Source organism: Polypterus senegalus, chromosome 15, assembly GCF_016835505.1.
Source record: "Polypterus senegalus isolate Bchr_013 chromosome 15, ASM1683550v1, whole genome shotgun sequence".
In the NCBI taxonomy this organism is placed as follows: Eukaryota; Metazoa; Chordata; class Cladistia; order Polypteriformes; family Polypteridae; genus Polypterus; species Polypterus senegalus.
The window spans coordinates 105,649,236-105,673,934 of NC_053168.1; the positions used below are offsets into that span (position 1 = coordinate 105,649,236).

At 37.1% G+C, this 24,699-nt stretch overlaps 1 protein-coding gene across 2 annotated transcripts in view; it reads left to right on the top strand.

Annotated features, from left to right (window-relative positions):
- Positions 1–24,699, top strand: part of LOC120516150 (SREBF chaperone) — a 130,863-nt gene that overhangs the window by 36,225 nt on the left and 69,939 nt on the right. For both annotated transcript variants that reach the window (XM_039737620.1, XM_039737621.1), the window contains exon 2: positions 14,817–15,011. In XM_039737620.1, the coding sequence (XP_039593554.1) occupies positions 14,890–15,011 (122 nt within the window). In that variant the 5' untranslated portion in view covers positions 14,817–14,889. The remainder of the gene's footprint in view (positions 1–14,816; positions 15,012–24,699) is intronic.

A 24,699-nucleotide genomic window follows, 5' to 3' on the forward strand; every position in this document is an offset into this window, starting at 1 on the left:
AGGTTAGGTGGATTGGCGATTCTAAATTGGCCCTAGTGTGTGCTTGGTGTGTGGGTGTGTTTGTGTGTGTCCTGCGGTGGGTTGGCACCCTGCCCGGGATTGGTTCCTGCCTTGTGTCCTGTGTTGGCTGGGATTGGCTCCAGCAGACCCCTGTGACCCTGTTTTCGGATTCAGCAGGTTGGAAAATGGGTGGATGGACTTAGGTTTACTTTACAAGTTCTAATTTTATTTATCATATATGTTATACTTACATACTTTTTATATTTTATTGTACTGCGAAGATGAGAGAGAAAAAGTATTTCAATTCTTCTGTATGTTCTGTACATATAGTGAATTGACAATAAAAGGCGATTTGATTTGAATTTTGATTCCGTGTTTGGACTTACATCATGACAATACAACGTATAACTGCCAGTGAGTGAATATCATTTCTTTCTCTCTAATAAGTAAACCGACTTTTTCAAATGTTTGCCCTTGTGATTTCTTAATTGTCATAGCAAAAGCTATTCTAACGGAAAGCTGTAAATGTTTTAATACGAATGGCATATCAGGATCTCCATTGGTGTCTTTTGTTATCTGTGGAAGATGTACTACATTACCTTTCTTGTTGCCTGTTTAAATTGTACATGTTTGAATTGTTCGACCAATTCGACTAATCTTGTCGTATTGCATAGCCCATCACTCATCCATAAATTACGCAATAATATTATGATACATGGCCGGTGAAAGACTGGACGGTGTTAACAGTTATAGATATTCTGGGGGATATTGTAAGTTGATGTTTTTATCTTCTACAACATCACCACCACCTGTTTCAGCATAGTCTATTGATACGCATTTAACAAATTTGCCATTAACCTGAAATGGTTGAGAGGAGGAAGGGCAACTTGGGAAAAAATCTCCTGGCAATAGTCTCGTCTGAAGATTTTCTTTTATAATAGAGAGATATGCCTTCTGCATTTATGAGGCATCCTTGTAATAACATAAGTAAACTTGAAATAATCATTAAATTATTGGTATTTTCTTGAGGTAAGGATATATTTCTTGGTTGTTTTGTATGCTTTCAATAGCTGTACAGTTATGATAGCGCAGCACTGAAGCCCCCAAAGTGATATGCATGCAACACAGTGAAAAGAGCACATATAAATTTAATTGAACCTCTAATAAATAAATAAATTGGAGCTAAACTAATTAAACTGAATTGTATGTTTAAGCCATAGATTTTTTTTTTTATTTATTTAAAGAACCAAGCCCCCTTGACTTTTGCTGACGATATGGTAATAAAAGTGAGATTTTTTTTTTTTTTTGAGTGACTGAATTAATTGACCCTGATGTCATTCGGTATGTAGAACCTGGTGCTGTAAGGCAGAAATGGCAGTCCACTCTGCCCATGTTAAAATATCTGTACTGAACTTACTAAACTTCTGCCTGATTAAACCTGCATGAATTGGCGTTGCTAAATTGGCTTAATAGTGTGTGTGCGTTCGCCGCAATGGACTGGTACCACTTTTGGGAATTGTCCCTACCTTTTGTCCGATGCTTGCTTGGATAGGTTCCATCTCTGGGTAAGTGTGTTAGGAAGATGGATGGATAAATGAGTAGATGTATTCAGGGTTTGAAATGGGGCAATACACATCAGTACGCCAAACTGGTTTTCTCTTGTTTAAGCAGTGGATGTATGCCTATATTTGTTAATTTCTTGTAACTTCATTGTCAGCTATGTAAGCTCAATATTCTCTGTTACTGAATCACACATGTGCTTTATTAGTCTAGGCTAGGCAGATATGATCACATATAGGGAAGATAACAAGTGTAATCTCCCCTACGCTTATTATTATCTGGCTTTCTACAGAGCAGGGAGAGCAAGGGTACCACGAAGTAAGATGAAAGTCTTTTTTTTTTTTTTATCTTATCTAAATCTCACAGCAGTGGTTTGTTTTTTGATATGTATAAACTGTTTTGTAGTGTGCATGTTAAGATGTGGATTAGTACTCAATAACATTTGTCTGGAAAAATTGACATTTGGTAAGTTTTGAGCCTTAATTTATCATGTATAGATGCTGGGCTCCATTAAGCACCATTGTAAGCTGCAATAACAAAGTATTTTTTAAAATAATAAAAAACAATTCAGTTTAGAAAACAATTTTACCTGGTAAATTAATATATACCATGATTATAAATAAATAATTTTAACTTGAAAAATAATGAACTTATCCTTTAACCCAAGCTCCCCATATAACAAATTTTTTTGGTTTGTTTGCTATGTTCAAATTATAGCATCTTTAATTAATAATGATGATTATCTGGTTGCAGTTTATCACGTAAGCACTAGTGAACTTGAAGAAGATGACTGACATGGCAATAATCACAAAAGGGGATTAACAAAAGACATGTTAATAAATTTGCTGATTGTTTAATTTCCTAGCCTTTGTCCATTTGCAAAGTTCACAATTTTAATATGAGGTTTATTTTATTGAAGAAGCTGACAGGCTCTAAAAGGCACCAAACTACAATTATCTTGTTGTTCTGAAAAAATGTGAAAATACTATAAAGGGGGATCTATTGTTTTAGCATATCACAGAACAGCTATTGTTATTATAAATAGCAAATATAAGCCACTAAGATATAATAAGTTATTTACCATTTCAAATTATGCTGTTTTGATTAATTTTCATAAGTCTTTCTAATATATTTTTATATTGTGCTTAATAAAATGCAGTGCCTATGAATACAGTAATCCCAAGCATGCATTTGCATAGCCGATCCTCCTCCCATCCTGAATCCTTGAATGAAAGAGGAATGCCAGCTTAAATGTTTAGATAAATATTAGCATGTTTAGTATTATTATTATTATTTTATTATTATTTATTAAACTTTGTATTCTGGACTCTATATACATACAGAATTTTGTAGTTTGGAGTAGTTATTTCAAGTATTATCCTCCTTTTACTAATTAGGTTTTTCCAGCTATGATCTTGAGACAAAGTCCTCTTGAACAGTGATATGTTGGCTCACAGACAAGAATTGCAAGGAAGTAGTGGCCAGCCTCCAGGCTATCCTGACAACAGCAGTCTCCTTGTTTATTTTCCATTCAGTATTTCATTGCATATAATGTACATGACATTTTCCCATGGGATAAATCATGGGAAGAATTTGGCACACATTGCTTTTGTAGAGGGCTCATGAGCTACATTGTAGTTTTCCTGGCATGTGGCATGGATGCATTATTATGACAGTCTGTACCTTTGCAGTTTATACTACTATTGTGCTTTCTTAGTAGTATCTAAACTTGCTGAAAACTGCCACAGAGTACTAGTATATTAAGAGCATGTTACTAGACGTTTTCCTTTATTCTGTTCTGGGTATTGTCTGCATCTGAATACCCAATAACTTACTGTCTTGTAAGAGATTATTCTGAAAATTTAAACAGTATAGTTTAAAGTTTATGTTGTAACTTGTATACCATTAGCTATTTCATTAGTGTAAAGAAATCAAGCAGAACATTCTGAAACCTGCTTACTCTGGTTCAGGGTTGCCCGGGACTTTTCTTGACAGTATTAGACATAAGACATAAGCAAATAATCCTTGACTGACTGTCAGTTAATCACAGCACCTACTCATACACTAACCCACTCCCACTTACACTGAGGTGGGACAAGTTTAGAACTGCTTAGTAATCTTAACATGCATGTTTTTTTGGGATTCAGGAACCAGAACCAGAGAACCTATAGAAATCTCCATTAAAATACATGGATGAATGAGCCATCTCCACATAGAATAAATACTATAAATGATTACATCATGTTTTTCATGATGTAACAATACTTTATTAAATGATTCAATATTACAAGCATATCTGTTAAATTTGTGCATCTTCACAATATAATCTTTATGATAATGTGATTTTTAATAATCTCCTGAAAGAAATGTTGACTATAATTAAAAACCTTGTGGCTGTAAGAAGGGTAAATACTGTATGTAGTCATGTGGCAGAGACAGAAGTGTAAAAGTTTTTTCCTGTTGTTTATTTCATAATTGATGTAGTTATGTTAAGCGAGTGTATTTTTAACTAGAACTAGCAAAATACCTATAAGCTTAGCTGACAAAAGTACTGCCTTAAAAGTTTTATTAAGAAGAAAATTAAACCTTTTTAAACTGAGGGAAAATATACCAATAATTGTTAAGGATCTCTTTGTATACTACAATGTCAGTTCAGCCCTCCGGTTGTAATATGACCAATCTGTGCTGAGCTTACTCTTAAGCATGCAATGTACAGTTGGCCATGTGAACAGTGTCTCAAATCGCACAGCTTGGATTGCTGCTGTCATAATCGGTTTGAGTTTCATGGTTTGTTTCAATTACGACTGTATTTGTAGGACTTGTGTTGAAGTGACATTCAGCATCTGTCAAGCGTCGTAAGTATACAGCCAGTTTCATCGATCACTTCAAATCCAGCTTTTGAGAGTTTAAACATTCATAAACATCAAAGTGTCCACTACTGAAATCGTCACCTGTCAATCTAAGATGTTTTAGAGGCATTGGCGGTTGTGGAAAGGTGTAAAATATTTGGCCATTTCGGTACACTTGAAAGCGATAACCGAACAATTCAGCGGCAGCCATCAACTCGCATGCAGAACCATAGGTGAAGGGCTTAAGCATTTCACTCTTCTAGTGCTCCTGTGTAGTATAATTATCTCCTGTACCATCAGTCCACACCTTGAACCTGTCCCAGTCATTCAATACATAAGACACAATGTTCCTCCGGATATCAAGAGTGAGTCTGATATGGCCGTGCAATATATACCAAAGAGAATGGAAAAGGTAGGTGCCATCTCCGGGCATGGAAACCACTCGGTAAGTGACAGTTGTTTGATCGATGGTGATCACCTCGATAGACATGTTAATGCGGGTATGGTTGAAACGATAAAGGAAATGGGTATCTGAACAATGTAAAGTAAGTCTAAAAAAGTTTCCGGCGCCGCATCCGAGTGGCAGCCTTTCCAGCAGCTCCGTATAGGACTTTATCTTTTTACCTTTTTATCTCTATTTTTCTCTATTTCACTGATCACTTCTACCACTTTCTTTTATGTGGAATTGCTCCCTGGACACTTTTTACTATTTGACATGGATTTTTACACTCGAGAATCGCCTATTCAAGTAGTCAGCTTAAAGCACTGAGAAGAAATGCTTATGCCGGTGTGTTTCCTTATTTCCCTGACGAGGTAAGAAGACGATATGGGGCAGCCGAGCCGGCGCAAAGATAAAAGATAAGATTAAATCGAGACAACTTGAGAGAAAATGGCGTTATAAACCGTCGGTGCCTTCTGTGATCCTGGGAAATGTAAACTCACTACCAAATAAGATCGACGAACTGGCTGTGCTGGTGAAAATGTCAGAACCTACAGAGAATGCAGCTTGCTGTGTTTTAGTGAAACGTGGCTAACATCTACCATCCCAGATGCTAACGTGGAGCTACCCGGGTTTAGCACAGTTAGAGCGGACAGAGACGCAAGTACCTGTGGAAAGAAGAAAGGAGGAGGACTCGCTCTCTATGTCAATACAAAGTGGTGCAACTCAGGACATGTAAACGTTAAAATCTCCACTTGCTGCAGGGACATCGAACTGTTGGCCGTAAGTCTGCGCCCCTATTACTTGCCCAGAGAGTTTGGACACGTGATTGCTGTTATTGTTTACATCCCCTCAAGCGAACGCGAGATGGCGAGTGACATCATCCATTCCGCAGTTGCTAAGTTACAAACGCAGCACCCTGAGGCACTTGTGCTAATCGCTGGAGACTTTAACCATGTAACGCTGGACAAAACATTACCTGCCTTCTCCCAGTATGTGGATTGTAACACTCGGGAAACAGGACTATCGACCTACTGTATGCAAGCGTTAAAGACGCATACAGCGCCACCCCGCTGCCTGCGCTTGGGAAAGCAGATCATAACCTGGTTCTGCTTCAGCCTCAATACAAACCAAGAGTGAGGGCGCTACCTACAACTACACGCTCATTCAGGAAGTGGTCCCCTGAGGCAGAGCAGGCTCTGAGAGACTGCTTTGGAACTACAGACTGGGATATATTGCTTGGGTCACATAGTGAGAACATTGAAGAGGCTGTTGAATGCACAACTGATTACATCAACTTCTGTATGGACATTGTAGTTCCAGTAAGAACAGTATGCTGCTATGCTAACAACAAGCCATGGATTACAAGTGACATCAAGGGCCTTTTGAACCAGAAGAAAAGGGCTTTTAAAGGTGGTGATCAGCATGAGCTCAAGTGCGTGCAGAAGGAACTCCGAGTCCAGCTCAGGGCGGCGAAAGAGCAGTACAGGAGAAAGCTGGAGCAGAAGTTGCAGAACAACAGCATGAAGGAAGTGTGGGATGGGATGAAGATTATCACTGGCTGCAGCTCGAGCGGGTGCCGCCATCGAGACAGACGTGGAGAGAGCAAACCAAATGAACAACTTCTTTAATAGGTTTGATCACAGTAACCCACTCTCACCTCGAGTACTGCATCCTCCAACCATCCTTCTGCTGATACCAGCATAGGTGAGACATCCCCACCCACAATTACAGCAGCCCAGGTGAGCAGAGAGCTGAAAAGACTTTGTGCCAGCAAAGCAGCGGGTCCAGATGGTGTATCGCCACGACTGCTGAAGGCCTGTGCGTTGGAACTGGGGAGTCCTCTACAGCGCATCTTCAACCTGAGCCTGGAACAGGGGAGAGTCCCAAGGCTTTGGAAAACATCTTGTATCACCCTGTCCCAAAGGTATCACGTCCTAGTGAGCTGAATGACTTCCGGCCTGTTGCTCTGACGTCACATCTGATGAAGACCATGGAGCGGCTGCTGCTTCACCACCTGAGGCCACAGGTCCGCCACGCCTCGACCCTCTGCAGTTCGCATACCAGGAGAAGGTGGGAGCGGAGGATGCCATCATCTATATGCTACACGATCCCTCTCCCACCTGGACAGAGGCAGTGGTGCTGTAAGAATTATGTTTTTGGACTTCTCTAGCGCCTTCAACACCATCCAACCTCTGCTCCTTAGAGACAAGCTGACTGAGATGGGAGTAGACTTCGCACCTGGTGGCATGGATTGTGGACTATCTTACAGACAGACCTCAATATGTGCGTCTTGGGAACTGCAGGTCTGACATTGTGTTCAGCAATACAGGGCGCCAGAGGGGACTGTACTTTCTCCGGTCCTGTTCAATCTATATACATCAGACTTCCAATATGACTCGAGTCCTGCCACGTGCGAAAGTTCGCTGATGACACTGCTATTGTGGGCTGCATCAGGAGTGGGCAGGAGGAGGAGTACAGAAAGTTAATCAAAGACTTTGTTAAATGGTGCGACTCAAACCACTTACACCTTAACACCAGCAAGACCAAGGAGCTGGTGGTGGATTTTAGGAGGCCTAGGCCCCTCATGGACCCTGTGATCATCAGAGGTGACTGTGTGCAGAGGGTGCAGACCTTTAAATATCTGGGAGTGCAGCTGGATGACAAATTGGACTGGACTGCCAATACTGATGCTCTATGTAAGAAAGGTCAGAGCAGACTATACTTTCTGAGAAGGTTGGCATCCTTCAACATCTGCAGTAAGATGCTGCAGATGTTCTACCAGACGGTTGTGGCGAGTGCCCTCTTCTACGTGGTGGTGTGCTGGGGTGGCAGCATAAAGATGAAAGATGCCTCATGCCTGTACAAACTTGTTAAGAAGGCAGGCTGTATTGTAGGATTATTGTATTGTAGGATTACCTATATATATATATATATATATATATATATATATATATATATATATATATATATATATATATATATATATATATATATATATATATATATATATATATATATATATATATATATATATATATATATATATATATATATATATATATATATATATGTATATATAGATATATAGGTATATACAGGGTGGGCCATTTATATGGATACACCTTAATAAAATGGGAATGGTTGGTGATATTAACTTCCTGTTTGTGGCACATTAGTATATGTGAGGGGAAACTTTTCAAGATGGGTGGTGACCATGGTGGCCATTTGGAAGTCGGCCATTTTGGTTCCAACTTTTGTTTTTTCAATAGGAAGAGGATCATGTGACACATAAAACTTATTGGGAATTTCACAAGAAAATCAGTGGTGTGCTTGGTTTTAATGTAACTTTATTCTTTCATGAGTTATTTACAAGTTTCTGACCACTTATAAAATGTGTTCGATGTGCTGCTCATTGTGTTGGATTGTCAATGCAACCCTCTTCTCCCACTCTTCACACACTGATAGCAACACAGCAGGAGAAATGCTTGCACAGGCTTCCAGTATCCGTAGTTTCAGGTGCTGCACATCTCATATCTTCACAGCATAGACAATTGCCTTCAGATGAAAGATAAAAGTTTAAGGGGGTCAGATCGGGAGACCTTGGGGCCATTCAACTGGCCCACGACGACCAATCCACTTTCCAGGAAACTGTTCATCTAGGAATGCTTGGACCTGACACCCATAATGTGGTGGTGCACCATCTTGCTGGAAAAAAGCGGGGAACGTGCCAACTTCAGGGCATAAAGAGGGAAACACATCATCATGTAGCAATTTCGCATATCCAGTGGCCTTGAGTTTTCCATTGATGATGAATGGCCCCCCTATCTTTGTACCCCATATACCACACCATACCATCAATTTTTTTATTCCAACAGTCTTGGAGGGATCTATCCAATATGGGTTAGTGTCAGACCAATAGCGGTGGTTTTGTTTGTTAACTTCACCATTCACATAAAAGTTTGCCTCATCACTGAACAAAATCTTCTGCGTAAACTGAGGGTCCTGTTCCAATTTTTGTTTTGCCCATTCTGCAAATTCAGTGCGCCGATCTGGGTCATCCTCGTTGAGATGCTGCAGTAGCTGGAGTTTGTAAGGGTGCCATTTGTGAGTAGCTAATATCCGCCGAAGGGATGTTTGACTAATGCCACTCTCCAGTGACATGCGGTGAGTGCTATGCTGTGGGCTCTTGCTGAATGAAGCTAGGGCAGCCACTGATGTTTCTTAATTAGTGACAGTTTCCATGCGTCCACATTTTGGCAAATCCAACACTGAACCAGTTTCACGAAACTTAGCAAGCAGTTTGCTAACTGTAGCATGGGAGATGGGTGGTCTCGTAGGGTGTCTTGCATTGAAATCTGCTGCAATGACCCGGTTACTGCGTTTACCAGACATCAACATCCGCTCCTCACGTGTTAACCTCAATGGCTGTAAACAAAGAGAAACTTGTAAATAACTCATGAAAGAATAAAGTTACGTTAGAACCAAGCACACCATTGTTTTTCTTGTGAAATTCCCAATAAGTTTGATGTGTCACATGACCATCTTCCTATTGAGGAATATATGTATATATGTGTATATTATGTGTATATATGTGTATATGTATATGTATGTATGTATGTATGTATATGTGTATATGTATGTATATGTATATGAATATGTATGTATATGAATATGTATGTATATGTATATGTATGTATATGAATATGTATATGTATGTGTATATGTATGTGTATATGTATGTATGTATATGTGTGTATATATATATCTATACTAATAAAAGGCAAAGCACTCACTCACTCACTCACTGACTCATCACTAATTCTCCAACTTTCCGTGTGGGTGGAAGGCTGAAATTTGGCAGGTTCATTCCTTACAGCTTCCTTACAAAAGTTGGGCAGGTTTTATATCGAAATTCTACGCGTAATGGTCATAACTGGAAGCAGTTTTCTCCATTTACTGTAATGGAGATGAGCTTCAACGCCGTGGCGGAGTTTCGTGTGACATCATCACGCCTCCCACGTAATCACGCAGTACATAGAAAACCAGGAAGACCTCAAAAAGCGCTGAAGAAAACATGCATTATATAATTGAGAAGGCAGCGAAACAATAAGAAGCGAGCGAGTGACATATACAACCATATTCATGAGTTCTGCTACTTCGGAAACAAAGCACGATGTAAACCTACACTTTAAATTAAGTTCATAGACAGGCTGCCGCTGGCGTTTGTAATTTAGTGCCTGCCCATATAAGGCCGTCCGTCAGCGGCAATCCAATAGCAAACTGCCACTAAATATTCACGGGTGAAGGACTGTGCTTATGGAGAGGAAGATGAGATGGTCAGGGTGGTGTTTGACACAAACTCAGCGAAACTGCGAGAGAAAGTTTTAAGTGCCAGGACTAAGGTAACATTAAATACAGCCATGGACATAGCACGAGATGGCACCAGCACAGCTGGGAACCTTCGATGCATGTACACCGAGTGGCTCACGTGAACTGGCGCAGTGCACAGATAAAAGCAACAGTTCCAAAGCGCTGAACAAAACCGAATTACACAATTGAAAAGGCAGCAAAAAATATGAAGCGTCTCATACATACAAGCATATTCATAAATCCAGCTACTGCGGAAACAAAGCACACGTTGGAAAAGTCAATGTCCCGCTAAAGGAAGACAGTGTAAAAAAAACCCGTGCATGCAGTGTGTCAGGTCTCAGATAAAGAAGAAGACGAGCTGTTTATTGATGCAGTAAGAAACGAATCGATGAATGAAACCTGTCATCTTTACAACGATTGACAAACACGGAATGTAACTTGAACACAACACATCCTACAAATACGAACCTGATTGAAAGAAATAATGATAATCAAATCCTTGATGACAGCAACACTCAGTAACACTCACAAAACAAATACTGTATATTGACAGTCATGTTACGTTATTTTTAAAATGTTCCCTTTTCTTTTCTAGCTTTTTTAACACACTACTTCTCCGCTGCGATACGCGGGTATATATATATGTATATATATATAACCCGATCTACATACTCGAATAATGGATACTTTATTCGCCATCAATGATTGTTTTGGTAAAGCCATACTCAGTGTATTCATTAGATGAACGGTAAAAAGTAAGGGCAAGGGAGGATGACTTATTGAGGCATGCAGGCTGTAGTCGCGTCAACTCTATCTGAATTGCGCGATCACATTTGAAAAATATATCTTTTCAAGTTCTATTTAGTCCATATGTGTCAAACTCAAGGGCGGGGCCACATCCGCCCGGCGTAATTATATCCGCCCGAGATCATTTTATATACTGTATTATTGTTATTAAAGCCCGGGTATATGAAGCGCTGGTAACACAATAAACTACAGATCCCATAATGCAGCGCTTCAGCTGCCTTGCCAACAGTTACGCGTTAATCAAGTCTACCTTAAGATGCTGCAAGTTATTGCAAAGCTAGCTCACACGATGCTGAAGAGAAAAGTTGATTCTGAAAATAGAGCCTTTAAAAACTGATGGGAGGCTGAGTATATGTTTACTGAACCCGTGTGTCTCATTTGTGGAGCTAATGTGGCTGTAATTACAGAATTTAATCTAAGACGGCACTATAAAACAAAACATCAGGGTAACCTGAAAGACCTGAATGCAATGCAGAAGATACAGAAAGCAGAAGAATTAAATAAGAATCTGACACTTCAGCGGACGTTTTACCGTGCACAATCACAAAGTGATTTCAATTGAGGCTGCTTTTATGGGAGACACAACCACTTGCCCCACTTTCCCTGTTGCCAAGTAATGTTAAACCAAGTCGTCACTACGGTGTTCCCAAATCGCACTTTGCTGATAAACTGAGCGCACTGAGTTTGCACGGCGCTTTGGTGACTTTGAAGAACAAAAAGTCCGTCTACATGCGGCTCGAACCTTGTGCATGTTTGGTAGCACATATCTGTGTGAGAAGCTCTTCTCAGTGATAAAGACTAACAAAACAGCACACAGGAGTCGCCTCACTGATGAGCACCTGCAATCCATCCTGAGAATCTCCACAACACAGAACCTCACACCAAACAGAAACGAACCTGTTGCCAAAAAAGATGCCAGGCGTCCAGCTCTAAAATGACATATGAGCAAAGACAACTGAATGATTTGATTTGTTATTGCTGAAAGGAACACATTTTATTTATATTTCTAGGTTTTGTTATGCAGCATGTTCATATTTGAATTTGTATAATTTTGACAGGATATATTTTTATGGAGAGCAAAATCTTTTGGGATATTTAAAATCTAAGTTTATTTTTATATAAAATTACATAAGAGTAAAGAAATTTGAATGTTTGTTCTTTTAATGTTTACTTTATTTCTAACTTGTATAATTTAGACAGGATATATTTTTATGGAGAGCAAAATATTATAAGTTGTTTAAGGTTTGAGTTGATTTATTCAGGAATAATATTCCTGTCTGTTTTACCATTCCTACTAAAGATATTTCTGTCGACTAAATAAAAATTCCTTCTATTTAAAATTTAAATAGAACTTGAACAAATCGATAGTTCATAATATCCACGCAGACTTGCGTAAGAGCGGGTGTATCCGTTTTAACAAACAGCGTATTGCACTGATACTGAAATAGCTGTGTGTGTATAGATATGTATGTATATGTATATATATGTTTATATATATATGTGTGTGTGTATGTATGTATGTATATATATATGTATATATATATGTATGTATGTATGTATGTATGTATGTATGTATGTATGTATGTGTATATATATATATATATATATATATATATATATATATATATATATGTTTGTGTGTGTGTGTGTAAATATATATATTTATATATATATATTATATATATATATATATGACAACAACACTCATCACTCACAACAGTGACAAAACAATTACATTAACAATCATGTTACGTTATTTTCAAAATGTTTCCTTTTCTTTTTCATTGCTTCTTTAACACACTACTCCATGCTGAGCTGGTATTTTGCTAGTATATATATATATGTATGATGTATGTTATGTATGATACTTGTAAAGGTTAGCTTTGTGGTTTTTTTTTTTTTTCTCTTCACATAAAGACGCTCTTTAGCTCTGCAGTATACTTGTGACTTTACACTGTAGGAAGTAAGTAAATAAACCAAGGTAAATAAGAAAATAATATTCTATCTGGCTCTTATATACAGTACGAAGTACAGCGACGGCAGCTTCCACCTGCAGCTATAGACTCTTCAATACGCAAGAGACTCTCCACGCTAGTGTTTAGATGTGGACGGTGGCTGTATGTGCCCCAAAAAATGTTTAACTGCATTCTCGCACTTTTGCCGTCGTCGTACTTTTTATATGTACATGGAAAGCTCTGCAGTCTACTTGTGAATTTACGCTGTAGGAAGTAAGTAAATGAATAAAGGTAAATAAGTAAATAACATTTGATCTGGCTCTTATATATAAAGTACAATGATGGCAGCTTCCACCTTCAGCTATCGACTCTCCACTCTAGTGTTTAGATCTGGACGGTGCATGTGCCCAAAACATTAACATTTATATGTTACTTACATCTTTCCTGAAGAAGGGGCCTGAGTTGCCTCGAAAGCTTCCATATTGTAATCTTTTTAGTTGGCCAATAAAAGGTGTCATTTTGCTTGACTTTTCACTATGTTACTTACATAAAAGCTAGATCGAGTGTTATTTACCTTAATTTATTTACTTACTTCCTACAGCGTAAAGTCACAAGTAGACTGCAGAGCTTCCTGTGTTTGATCAGCACAGGCATACTCAAAAAATACGTGTAATGCCACGAAAGTGCCTGCTGACACTTTAGTATGCAAGCAATGGTACGAGAATGCAGTTAGACTTTTCTTTGGGCCACATACACTGTCTAGATCTAAACACTAGCGTGGAGAGTTGCTTGCATACTGAAGAGTCTATAGCTGCAGGTGGAAGCTGCCGTTGCTGTACTTTGTATGTAAGAGCAAGATGAAATGTTATTTACTTATTTACCTTGATTTATTTACTTACTTCCTACAACGTAAAGTCACAAGTATACTGCAGAGCTATAGTGTGTCTGTATGTGAAAAATGGCAGTGTCAGATGGGTAAAGGGGGGGGTGGTAGGATCGTGAATGCGACTAAGAGAATAAAACTGAGTTAAAAAATAATGCTAACCTTTACAAGTATCATACATTTACACCGGCTGTAACAGACTGAAATCAAATGTATGTTTTTATTTTAAAATAGTAAGAATAAGAGCAGCTCACTTCTCAAAAGGGACTCGTCCGGGGTCGAACCCGTGAAGTTTTGATTACCAATCAACAGTTGATACCGTTGCACCACGGAAGCGGTCATAGCAAATGCGTGTCAATGTTGCACCCTATCGCGGGTTCTTTTTCTGTAGTTATATTCTTGAATAAAAGCGTACTTGTTCTGTTATATTTGTACCTTTTATAAAAGTGTTTATTTGATATTTGGAATTCAGGCTTAACACATTATACACTTCATGTCTACATTTTGTCAATTATTACTAAATCATGAAAAATGTTTCTGTTTTAACGATGTGTTTGCTGTACATAGATTGTTGTAGACACGGAACACACATGAAATGCATGTGTTTCAAATAACGATATAGTATTTATAAAAGGTGTGATTTTGCTTGACTTCTCACTCTATGCAATTCCAAGCAACTGACACACAGGTAAACAGACTTGAGCTGAGAACACTGTGCGGCGGTGGGGGATGTGATAACAGGCTGCTTGCTGCTTATCGACACATTTACAGGACAAAAGATGCTGATGGAGAGATTCAAGTGATTTAAAGTGGGACGGATTTACGAGCTTTTTCGTATGCTCTTGTAATTCTAGTGTTAAGTATTGTTTTTCAACAGTAATCAGTTTCTTTTAAAGCCAAATGGTTTTCCTGTTAGCTGAAGCATAATTTATACTTTCTTTGCTTCACAGATCTCTGGATGACCCCTGGACCTTGTCATTCGTCTATCCTGTGTACCCTGATGGCTGCCACGTGACCCACAGGATGACCTTAAGTGAGCGGCTCCGCCAGAAGATCTCTGATACCTTCTATCAGCACGGTTTACTATGTGCCTCCTATCCAATTCCCATTATTCTCTTCACAGCTTTTTGTATTCTTGCATGCTGGTAAGTTTTATTTCTTTGTTACAGATTTGTTGTGTTTGTGTTCTGGCTTAGTGCATTCATTTTATCTTAATTATTGTGAGATTATTCAGATTTACCCAAGTACATATTGAATTACTGTGTGTCAGTTGGAAAAGTAAATAAGAAACAGTCTGTTGGATATCTTTATGATTGTGGAACAAGTAGTTCTTGTAACAGTGTTTATTTCTGAGAACGTCTGAAATCCTGCAGTATAATTTTAGAGCAATTTGTGTTCTACTCCTTTCTTCTTCTTCTGATCAACCTTCTCCATACAGTTTGCTCCTGCATCTTGTCCCCAGTCAGACCCATTTCCTTCAAGTCTCCTTTTATTTTTTCCATCCACCTCCACTTTGGCTTCCCTCACTTTCTCTTCCTCTGTACTTCCATTTCCATCACTGTTTTGCCCACATATTCATTGTCTCTCCTAATTACATGTGCATACCACGTCAACCTATTTTCCTGTACTTTCCTAGATATCTCTCCCTCTTTGTTGTACTTCTGATTCTCTCATTTCTTATTCACTTCTCTTTTGTAATGCTACATATCCATCTCATTGTTCTCATTTCTGCCACATCTAATTTCTTCTCCTGTGCTCTTTTTACTGTCAGTGTCTCAGCTCCATATACTTAACAACCGAGCTGTGCTGAAATGTCACTGCTGATGTATAATGCCAAATCGGAATATTTGTGTTTACTCTTCAGAATGATCATTATCCACTCTGAGCAAGGCTGATGGATTTGCATGCATACAGTTACAAGTTTACTTTGACTTTCATGTGAGCTGCAAAAGTCAATAAATAAATAACCCTGCCCTGGCCCTATCTGCCCAGAATGCTATTTTGCTTAACTTGGTTTGTATGAGTTTCTAATATGCAAGACCAGTTGTAAACATTAACAAATCAAAAAAAGATACATGAACTAGCTCCCTGTCTGTGAGTTCACATTTATGTTTGTGTTCATAATGCATGGGCAGCACTCTTAAGAATACTCTTCCTTGAGTATGGTAAGCACTCATAATTTGATAGCTTTATTTGTCTGGAAAAGACAAGAGTGTTTATTTGCAGCAAAACTTTCCAGTTTAAAAATGACGTCTCATTAGTTCATTCTCTGTAATTGTCATCTTTTTTGCTACTCATTGACCTAGTAAATGGACCTTAAGACTTCTTTCTCCTGTATATTAACATTTTTTGACATTTTTTCTTTGTTCTAAGGTTCTAAGACTTGTCAACACATGACTCTGTTGTTATTGCAAGCCTTTGACGCAGGTGTATTTCATGTATAGGTGTAACATCTTTATGGTTGGTGCTTATTTTCTGTTTTTCTGCATGTGCTCAGAAGTTGTTTAATGAGACAGAATGATGTAGGTAGCACATTAGCGAAGAGAAAAAAATATTCACTTTTGAACAACAATTTCACATCATATTTTGTAAGATGGCAGCTGAAGCACTACAGCTATTAAAACAGGCACATATTAACCAAGCACTTAGCTGCAGAGTGGTATTCACTTGGCACCAGACAGAGGTCATCTATTCTCATGGATATTGCTGTGTGCCTCTTATTTAAGATTTTATTATGTCTAATAGTATCAACATCATATGAATTGTCTTCCAACTGTATAATACATCTCTTAAGGGTTCTTTTCAGTTCTTATCTTTACTTCTGTTGTCATCAAGAGATTCTCTTCCTTCATTGAAACACCAGTTTTTATATATATTTTTTAACATATTTGTGCAGTTAAAAATATTCACAGAATATCTTTGTTGTAATTTAATTCATCTTGGATCTGTACACATCCTTTGAATTATAAATGTTATAATTCATGCTACCAGGATTGTTTCAAAAAGCACAATCCTGATTCTGAATGTATTTTTTGTTGTTTTTTTTTTTCCCCCGAGATACCACCTTCCAGCTGTGTACTTATGCAAGGAATTAAAGCATGCTTTGCAGTAACATTGTGAAGCAAAAATAAAAAAATCAGCCAAGTCAGTAAACTAAAATTAAGCAATATAATGAGATGGTGCATTCTGTTAAAATACTTATGGTCATTTAAGGCACCAGGTCACTAAGGTGCTGGAAAGTTTTTAATTTTCTATTTTGTTTTTTGACATTTTTGTAGACTTTTAGTTTGAAAATGTTGAAAATGATTACAATAGAGTTATTCCTTTGGTAAACTATAAATCCTGATACACTGTTGTCACATTAAATTAAAATGTGAGGTATGAATACTTTGCACAATGTTAATAACTAAATAGATTAAAAGTATGTACTTTTTTTTTCATGTTGAGCCAATGTTTACTCGGGTAGTATGTGAATAAGTCGCACAATTTACATGTCCCCACATTTGTGGAAAATTGATTTAAAACTGGCAAAAACACAGATTTTCACTGTACCGTACCACATTGCATTAGAGGCTTTTTGGGGAAAAAAGTCAAAGGGGCAACTGAAAATCAAATTCTGGAGAGCATACACACCTATGGAATGCTATAGTACTTACTAAATACAAATCTAGCCTAAAGGGTACTTTTTTGGTCTGAGTTCCAAGTGGCGAGTTTAGTGTAAATCAAAACCCTGCAAGCCAGCCAGATCACACCATCCTTATCCTAAGTTTAGGTAATTCTGTGTTCTGTAGCAGAGACAGATTCGATACAGTGTTGCTTTGCCTTATTTTGTCCTTAATCAAACTGGGTACTGTGCTTTTTTTTTTTTTTAATAGGACCAAAACACTCAGTACCAAGTTAAAGAGCTGACACTAGTTTATATCTGTGGTAGAGACTGTTTAAAAAAATTAAAAAATCAATGACTGACGACGGTCACTTTGAACTATGAATATGAAAATAAAAAACTGGCAGCACATTGTTTCTGAAACCTATTGCCTTTGAGGTTGCTACAGATAAGTCCGCTCACATGATTGCCTGAGGCTGTAACTGGTCATCGCAGTCTTTTAGTAAATTGGACTATTACGAGTTTTACATTTTAACTGTAACAGTTGAATTTAATAAATCTTTATTTTTATGATGGTCAGTGTTTTCCATCCATCCATTATCAAACTCACTATATCCTAACTACAGGGTCACAGGGGTCTGCTGGAGCCAATCCCAGCCAACACAGGGCTCAAGGCAGGAAGCAAACCCTGGGCAGGGCTCCAGCCCACCACAGATGGTCAGTGTTTTGCATCTTCAAAGTTTTGTGGCTTCACGTTTTTTTTAAGTGTAAATGTAATCTTAGTATCTCCTGAAAGGTGAAAAGCACAAGTTTATACCTTCTGCTGTGTTCCTCTTTCATTCAACAGCAGTAAATTGATTTGTAAAAGCCAGGGTTGAACTTGACTCTAATGTGTGACAAGGGCTTAATTACTCTCCTGTAATGCCTCCAAACTAACATGACACAATTAGACATGTTTTGTAAGGAGAAATGATCTGGTATTGCTACTTCATAAAGTGCAAAGTTAATAGAGAATTATGCAAGAGATTACTGGCTTTTATTGATGTCAGACATGGTTCAAGATGAGAATAATAAGTTATGCCATTTCAGTTTATTAGTCATGTTCTTTGTTTTTTGAATAAAGGATATGTGACTGAGAAGTGTAGTCTCCAGACTCATGTAAGTTCTAAGTATTTAGATGCTCGTAAATGAAAAATTTGTTTCCCCTAAGTAAAAACAATGTAAATTTCAGTAATACTTTTTTAGATTTTAAAAGTTAGCGAGGACTTTGGATTCTGTTTGCTTCTGATAACACTGTAGGATGTTGTTTAAGGCTTTTTACTGTAAACCATTAATTTTCTGAATCAATCCCCTTAATTAAAGTGGGCCATACTTTACTAATTATTAAAAATGTAAATATTATCAGTTAACTATAGCAGGAAAGTAGACTGATTTAAGGATTGATGAATAAACACACAAATTTTCTCTACCAAAGTGTAGTTTTAATCTGAAAATTATGTTGCAGGAAAATAACAAGTTCATATAATTAGAGGCAGCAACTACAGAATATAGCACATTTCCAAATTATGGAATATGTTGAGCCAACAGTTTGGATTCCATGAATACTTGGGCATACTATACATTTAACCCGCTGGGGTTGCAAGCTTTAAACAGGTAAACTGTTTTAATAACTTTAAAATGCAACATAAACACTGTCCGAAGCCTTAGTGATGTACCAATGTGTACCTTCCCAAATACTAGGTGAATTAAATAAAAGCATACCTTCTCATATTACTCGGTAACAGTTGTGTTTTCTGTGCAATGAGCTGTCTACTGCACAATGAGTTTTTGTTCACATTGCAATGAAATCATAATTGGTTTCTGTTAATGCCGTGTACGAAATTACTGTGGCAATCAATAATGTTGCGAAAGAGATCAGGAGATGAGCATGAACCTAAACCCTAGCAGCAATCAAAACTAGGAAATCAGTAATTCTTTGCATCTAAACTAAATTGTAAGGTGTATTTATTTTCCTTTTTTCTCCTATTTTGCTCAGATAACACTGTTAAAGATTTTGTTGTATGTGGGCAGGGGTAGTCACAAGCATAAATATCTAATATGTAACCTGAGCTCATGTGTGAAGAGATCATAAATATTCATTGCAGGAAGGCTATTGCTGAAAAAATTAGTAGCCTGAATATTTTTTTAGCCGTGTATTTAACTGATTAAATTTGATAAAATATTTCATCTTTACATATCTAAGTCAACATGCTTTAGTAATTTGCCACCAATTGATGTATATTTTTGCAATTTTTCTGCATTTATTCAAAGATCCACTTTTAATTTGATTCTTTTGTAAGAAAGATCCTTTCCTTTTCTGTATTATTGTTGCTGAGTTTCTGCCTAAAACAAAAGTATAAAATAGTATGGAATCAGTTTGTAAACGGTTCTATGAAGTTGAGGAAATCTACCTTAATCTCAGAACATGGATGATTGCCAGATTTCCTCAGTTTATCCTCTGACCTCTAGGTGTTAACCAAAGGCCTCGAATGGTCCAAAATCATTGGATAAACGAGTCATAGAAACTAAAAGGAAAGAATCAGAAAAAAGACTGAATAAACAAGATAAATAAGACAACTAAATCGAACCATAGACATGTTGCTGCAACCTCAACTTGCCATCTGCTCAGATTCTGGAAGCTGCTTGAAGGGCTTCCTTCCCTTCCAGTCGTCATCCTACTAGACCCCATAACTAGCCAGTAAAACTCAGCCCTTAATTGCACCTGTATAAATACCTAAAGAAAACAACTGCAGACATCTACCCATACCTCTCTCTCACTATACCATAAGAAGATATTAAGCTACACAACACTATACAAAATGCAGACCAAAGTGGAAAAATAATTATGCGTAATAGAATAGGTGTTTTAGTTGATCCTAAGAGTAATTTCACAAAAAATTTTCAGCCACTATGGACAGTCATGGTCATTAACTTTAAAACCTTTTACATGGCAGAAACTTCTGTGTCATAATGTCAGTTCATATTTGATCTGTATTTCCTATTGAAGGATGTAGTGGTTCCATTGCAGAGCTTCACCTGAATAATTCCCATATGGTACCAGGCCAACTGAGAAAACCAACATGTCTGCATGTACCGTATGTTTCTGTATGGGAAACAATGAGGGAGCATCCTATCTCCTTGCCCATATTTCCTCAACTAGCACGTTTTCAGTCTAGACAAGCAACGTTTTTACTGAGATCCTCAAATATTGCTGAGTTAGGAAAGTAAACCCGAATGCAGAATGGATATCTAGCCTAGTAGCCTAATTTATACCTTTATTTTGTCCATTTGTTCTTTTTTTCTTACTCTTTTGTTTACTGTCCAGAATTGTATCAGAGATAGGTGGAAATGCTGCCTTGCTGGTAATATAATGTCAAAATACAGGACTCAACACAACTTCTAGTGAGAGAACAAGTCAAATGTAACAGCTGCTGTTATTGAATCATTTTGAATCAAGTTACCTCTGAGAGTGTCCTATTGTATTTCTTGGAATCACTGGGGGTGACTGGTTACACGATTCCATGACAGGTCCCAATCTTATATTGCACAATGTTACCAGTGAAGCACACTAGAATAGGTTAGTCTGTACCCATATTTTTTTTTCTTCCTCTCTCTAATAGTGCAAATTAACACAAAACATCAAATTGACATCTGTGATGGCTAAAAAGATCAATAAGACTCTCCTGTATTTTTAAAGTCCAAAATACTTGATTTCCTGCTTTCCTTGTAGCTTTTTTCAGTACTTGTCCCTTCACTACCACTCACCACAACCTAGCACAGTGTTTGCAAAGCTACAGCAACCTGCTTGTCAACATGACTTAATCTAATTTGTTATGTTCAAGAACGCAAGAACCTTTATCTCCTGTACTTGGGGGTATATGCTTACACTGTTTTGATGCAGGTCACCAATAATGACATATTTGGTGGCGTTAATTTTTATCCTTAAAATAGGGATCACCACTCCATCTTCTCTCACTGTTCCAGTTTTCCAAGCAGTATTGGAAAGGTGTGTTGTTAACACCCCTCCAACTCCATGTTTTTGACATTTACATTTGGATTTTATTTTTCCCCAGTGAACTTGCTGCTGTAGAGCTTCTTAATCTATGTGGCAATTTTACAACAACAACATTTATTTATATAGCACATTTTCATACAAAAAAAATGTAGCTCAAAGTGCTTTACAAAATGGAGAATAGAAAAATAGAAGACACAGTAAAAAATAAAAATAAGTCAACATTAATTAACATAGAATAATTAAGTAAGGTCCGATGGCCAGGGTGGACAGAAAAAACAAAAAAAAAAACTCCAGACGGGTGGAGAAAAAAAAAAATCTGTAGGGATTCCAGACCATGAGACCGCCCATTTTAATCGTAGTAATGTCCATTAACTAATTAAAAGGGTAATAGCATGTTAAACTATGTAGCATTGTGTATGAGGGAAAAGTTGTTGGCTGAAATAATAGCTTTCTTGCCTATATTCACAGTGTCTGGATCAAGCACCTTCCTGTAACATATTTGAAACAATCATAAGACAATCCTTGTCGAAAATTAAGGTTTACTTAATCTTTCACCTTCTTAGTGCTTTCTTTCTGCCACATAAGGGTGTTCCTATGTTGTAATTTTTTTTAAGAATATCTGTCTTTCACCTTTTTTCTGCTGACATTCTGCCCAATGCAAATATGTCCCTAGCCCTATGTCGAATACCCAGGGCATCTAGTAGTTCATGGCCAGAGATCAGTGTTGGATCATCAATAAATATAATGCAGTATGACACACCAGAATAAATATCACAAAAAAAGTATATATAATACTTTGTTAACAAACAAAAGAAAAACATCCTCTCTTCTTCCTCTATTTTTTTTTTTTTTTTTAATTTATAAAGTGACTCGCCAAAACCCCCAAACATCAACCCCACTCCCCCAAGGCAGTGACCTATGTAGGGCTGCCAACTCTTTCTCTGGAAATGAGGACATTTGGGTTGAAAAATAAGAACTTTTGATGACGCCTTTCCCTATGATGCCATAATACGGCATTTTTTTAAAATGATATAAACTATTAAAAAAAAAATATGATACACGTGGTAAATTCACTTCTAGTAATATAAAAATAGTTTTACTCTTTTTCAATTTCGTTTGTTTGCATTTATCTACATTCTATTTTTCCACTAAAGATAGTTTTCTACGTAAATCTGGGTTCTTGGATAAGTATGAATAGAAATCTTTACATAGCATGTTACTGAAATTGAATCTTGTGAGCATTAGCCCCTTAATTGAATCTGTTCTGCCCTTTCGAAACCAATGTTATTTGCTGTTCATGTTATCTGTGAACTTACACTTTATTTTTGAAAAAATGGGTATTCCTGAATTTATGTAAATGAAAGAATTATGAAAATATTATTCGATTACTTGAAGTGACTTATTACTTGATCAACTGATAACTAAAAAGATATTGCATTTATACGACAGAATAAATTTTGTAATTTTTTTTTTTTTATATAAATTAACTGAAACGTTTTTAATAGTTGACTCATTCATTTACAACTTTAAATCCATTATGGAACAATGGGTGGTAATAGCAATATTTTCCATTAAAGTATTACAAGGCAGTACTTACTCACACTTAAATATAACAGACTCTGTGTGGACGTATAAAATTTCACCAATCTGTTGAAAGAAGAATTGAAAATTAGATCTCGCATAGAAAATGTGAAATTGTAATTTTGATTTTGAATAAATTCACTTAGTTACTGTGAATTAGGATTATAGATAATTAAGGAAAGGAACAATACTTTATAATGAACTGCTTACTCGCCAAGAAGATAAAGCTGAATTCAAAAGATGAAGTGAAAAACTCAAAAGGTTGTTTCTATTCTCTTAAATTTCTGCGTTGTTTACTACTGGATTGGAAGTGAAGATTCCAGGGAAAAACGTGTGAGCACTACTTCCGCAAATGCTGATTGGTGTATGGCTTTTAATTTTTACCAATGATAAGGATATGGAGATTTTCAAATTTTAGGAGCCAAAATTCCGGACATTTTCAAAATTTCATAAAGTCCTCCCGGACAGTCCATGGTGCGTTAAAAATGAAGACATGTATGGGAAAATAAGGACAGTTGGCAGCCCTAGACCTATGGGCAGTGTTTCTCAGCCATTTTTGATCTTATGAACTGCCTAAAGCCTTTCAATATGACTGAAGTATTCAGACATTCACAACAAACTGGCATTATTTTAACTTTGTCCGTTTACTGGCTATTACCAAATGGTATTTATATTGTTTTTAAAGTTGATATTATTACAAAAATTCACTCTCAACCAAACTATATTTATTAACTGTCTATGAATATAAAAATAATCTGACTCGCCAAGCAAATTCTCTTCATTTTTTAATTAGACCCTTGCACTTGATTGTTTTTCACAAGTGTTGAGAGTGGCTCAAATACACTGTCGTACAATTTGATGCTGTTGTGAATGTGCAAAAAAACTGCACAGAAGATGGTATGTGAGACCTTTAAAATGTTTTGTGTCATTACGTTGGAGAATATGCGACACTTGAATATAAAAGCACCATGAATACAGTTGCATGTTGGCATTTTGCTTCACCACATCGAACCATTTATCAAATATCGAAGCACACATATCGATCCTGTAGGATCCGCAAAGAGGCTTACTGTCACATGAAGATAGTAAACGGAGACTCTGATGTCACGTTCTGACTTGATCACACTGAACCTCCCAGTTTTTTGCTGGTACTACAACTCACGCATGTGTTGCATTAATTTCTGCGGACGTGCTCCGAGGACACATCAAATGAATGCTGGGAACACGTGGCACCCATGATCCGTGTGTGTACGCTTCCTGAGCATGAAATATAAAACAGACTTAAGGAACATTTGCCTGTTGCTTTAATGCAATGCCACGTACTAGCCTATGATTGTGATGCAATTACAAACCCCATTAAAAAAAGTTTGAGAAACCTTATAAAAACTAAAATAAGTGATTTGTGACTTTACTTTCTGTTGTATTTATATTAAAACTGTATAAAGGCATGGGGTTCCATGTTTTACCTAATAAACTGCGTTGTGTTTTGAAGATATACTTTTATTCCCAAATAGGTGTCTCCAACATGTTCCAAAAAAAAAAAGGGATAAGTCTAGTTTAGGACTACAGTAGTAACTACACAACAAAGTTGAAA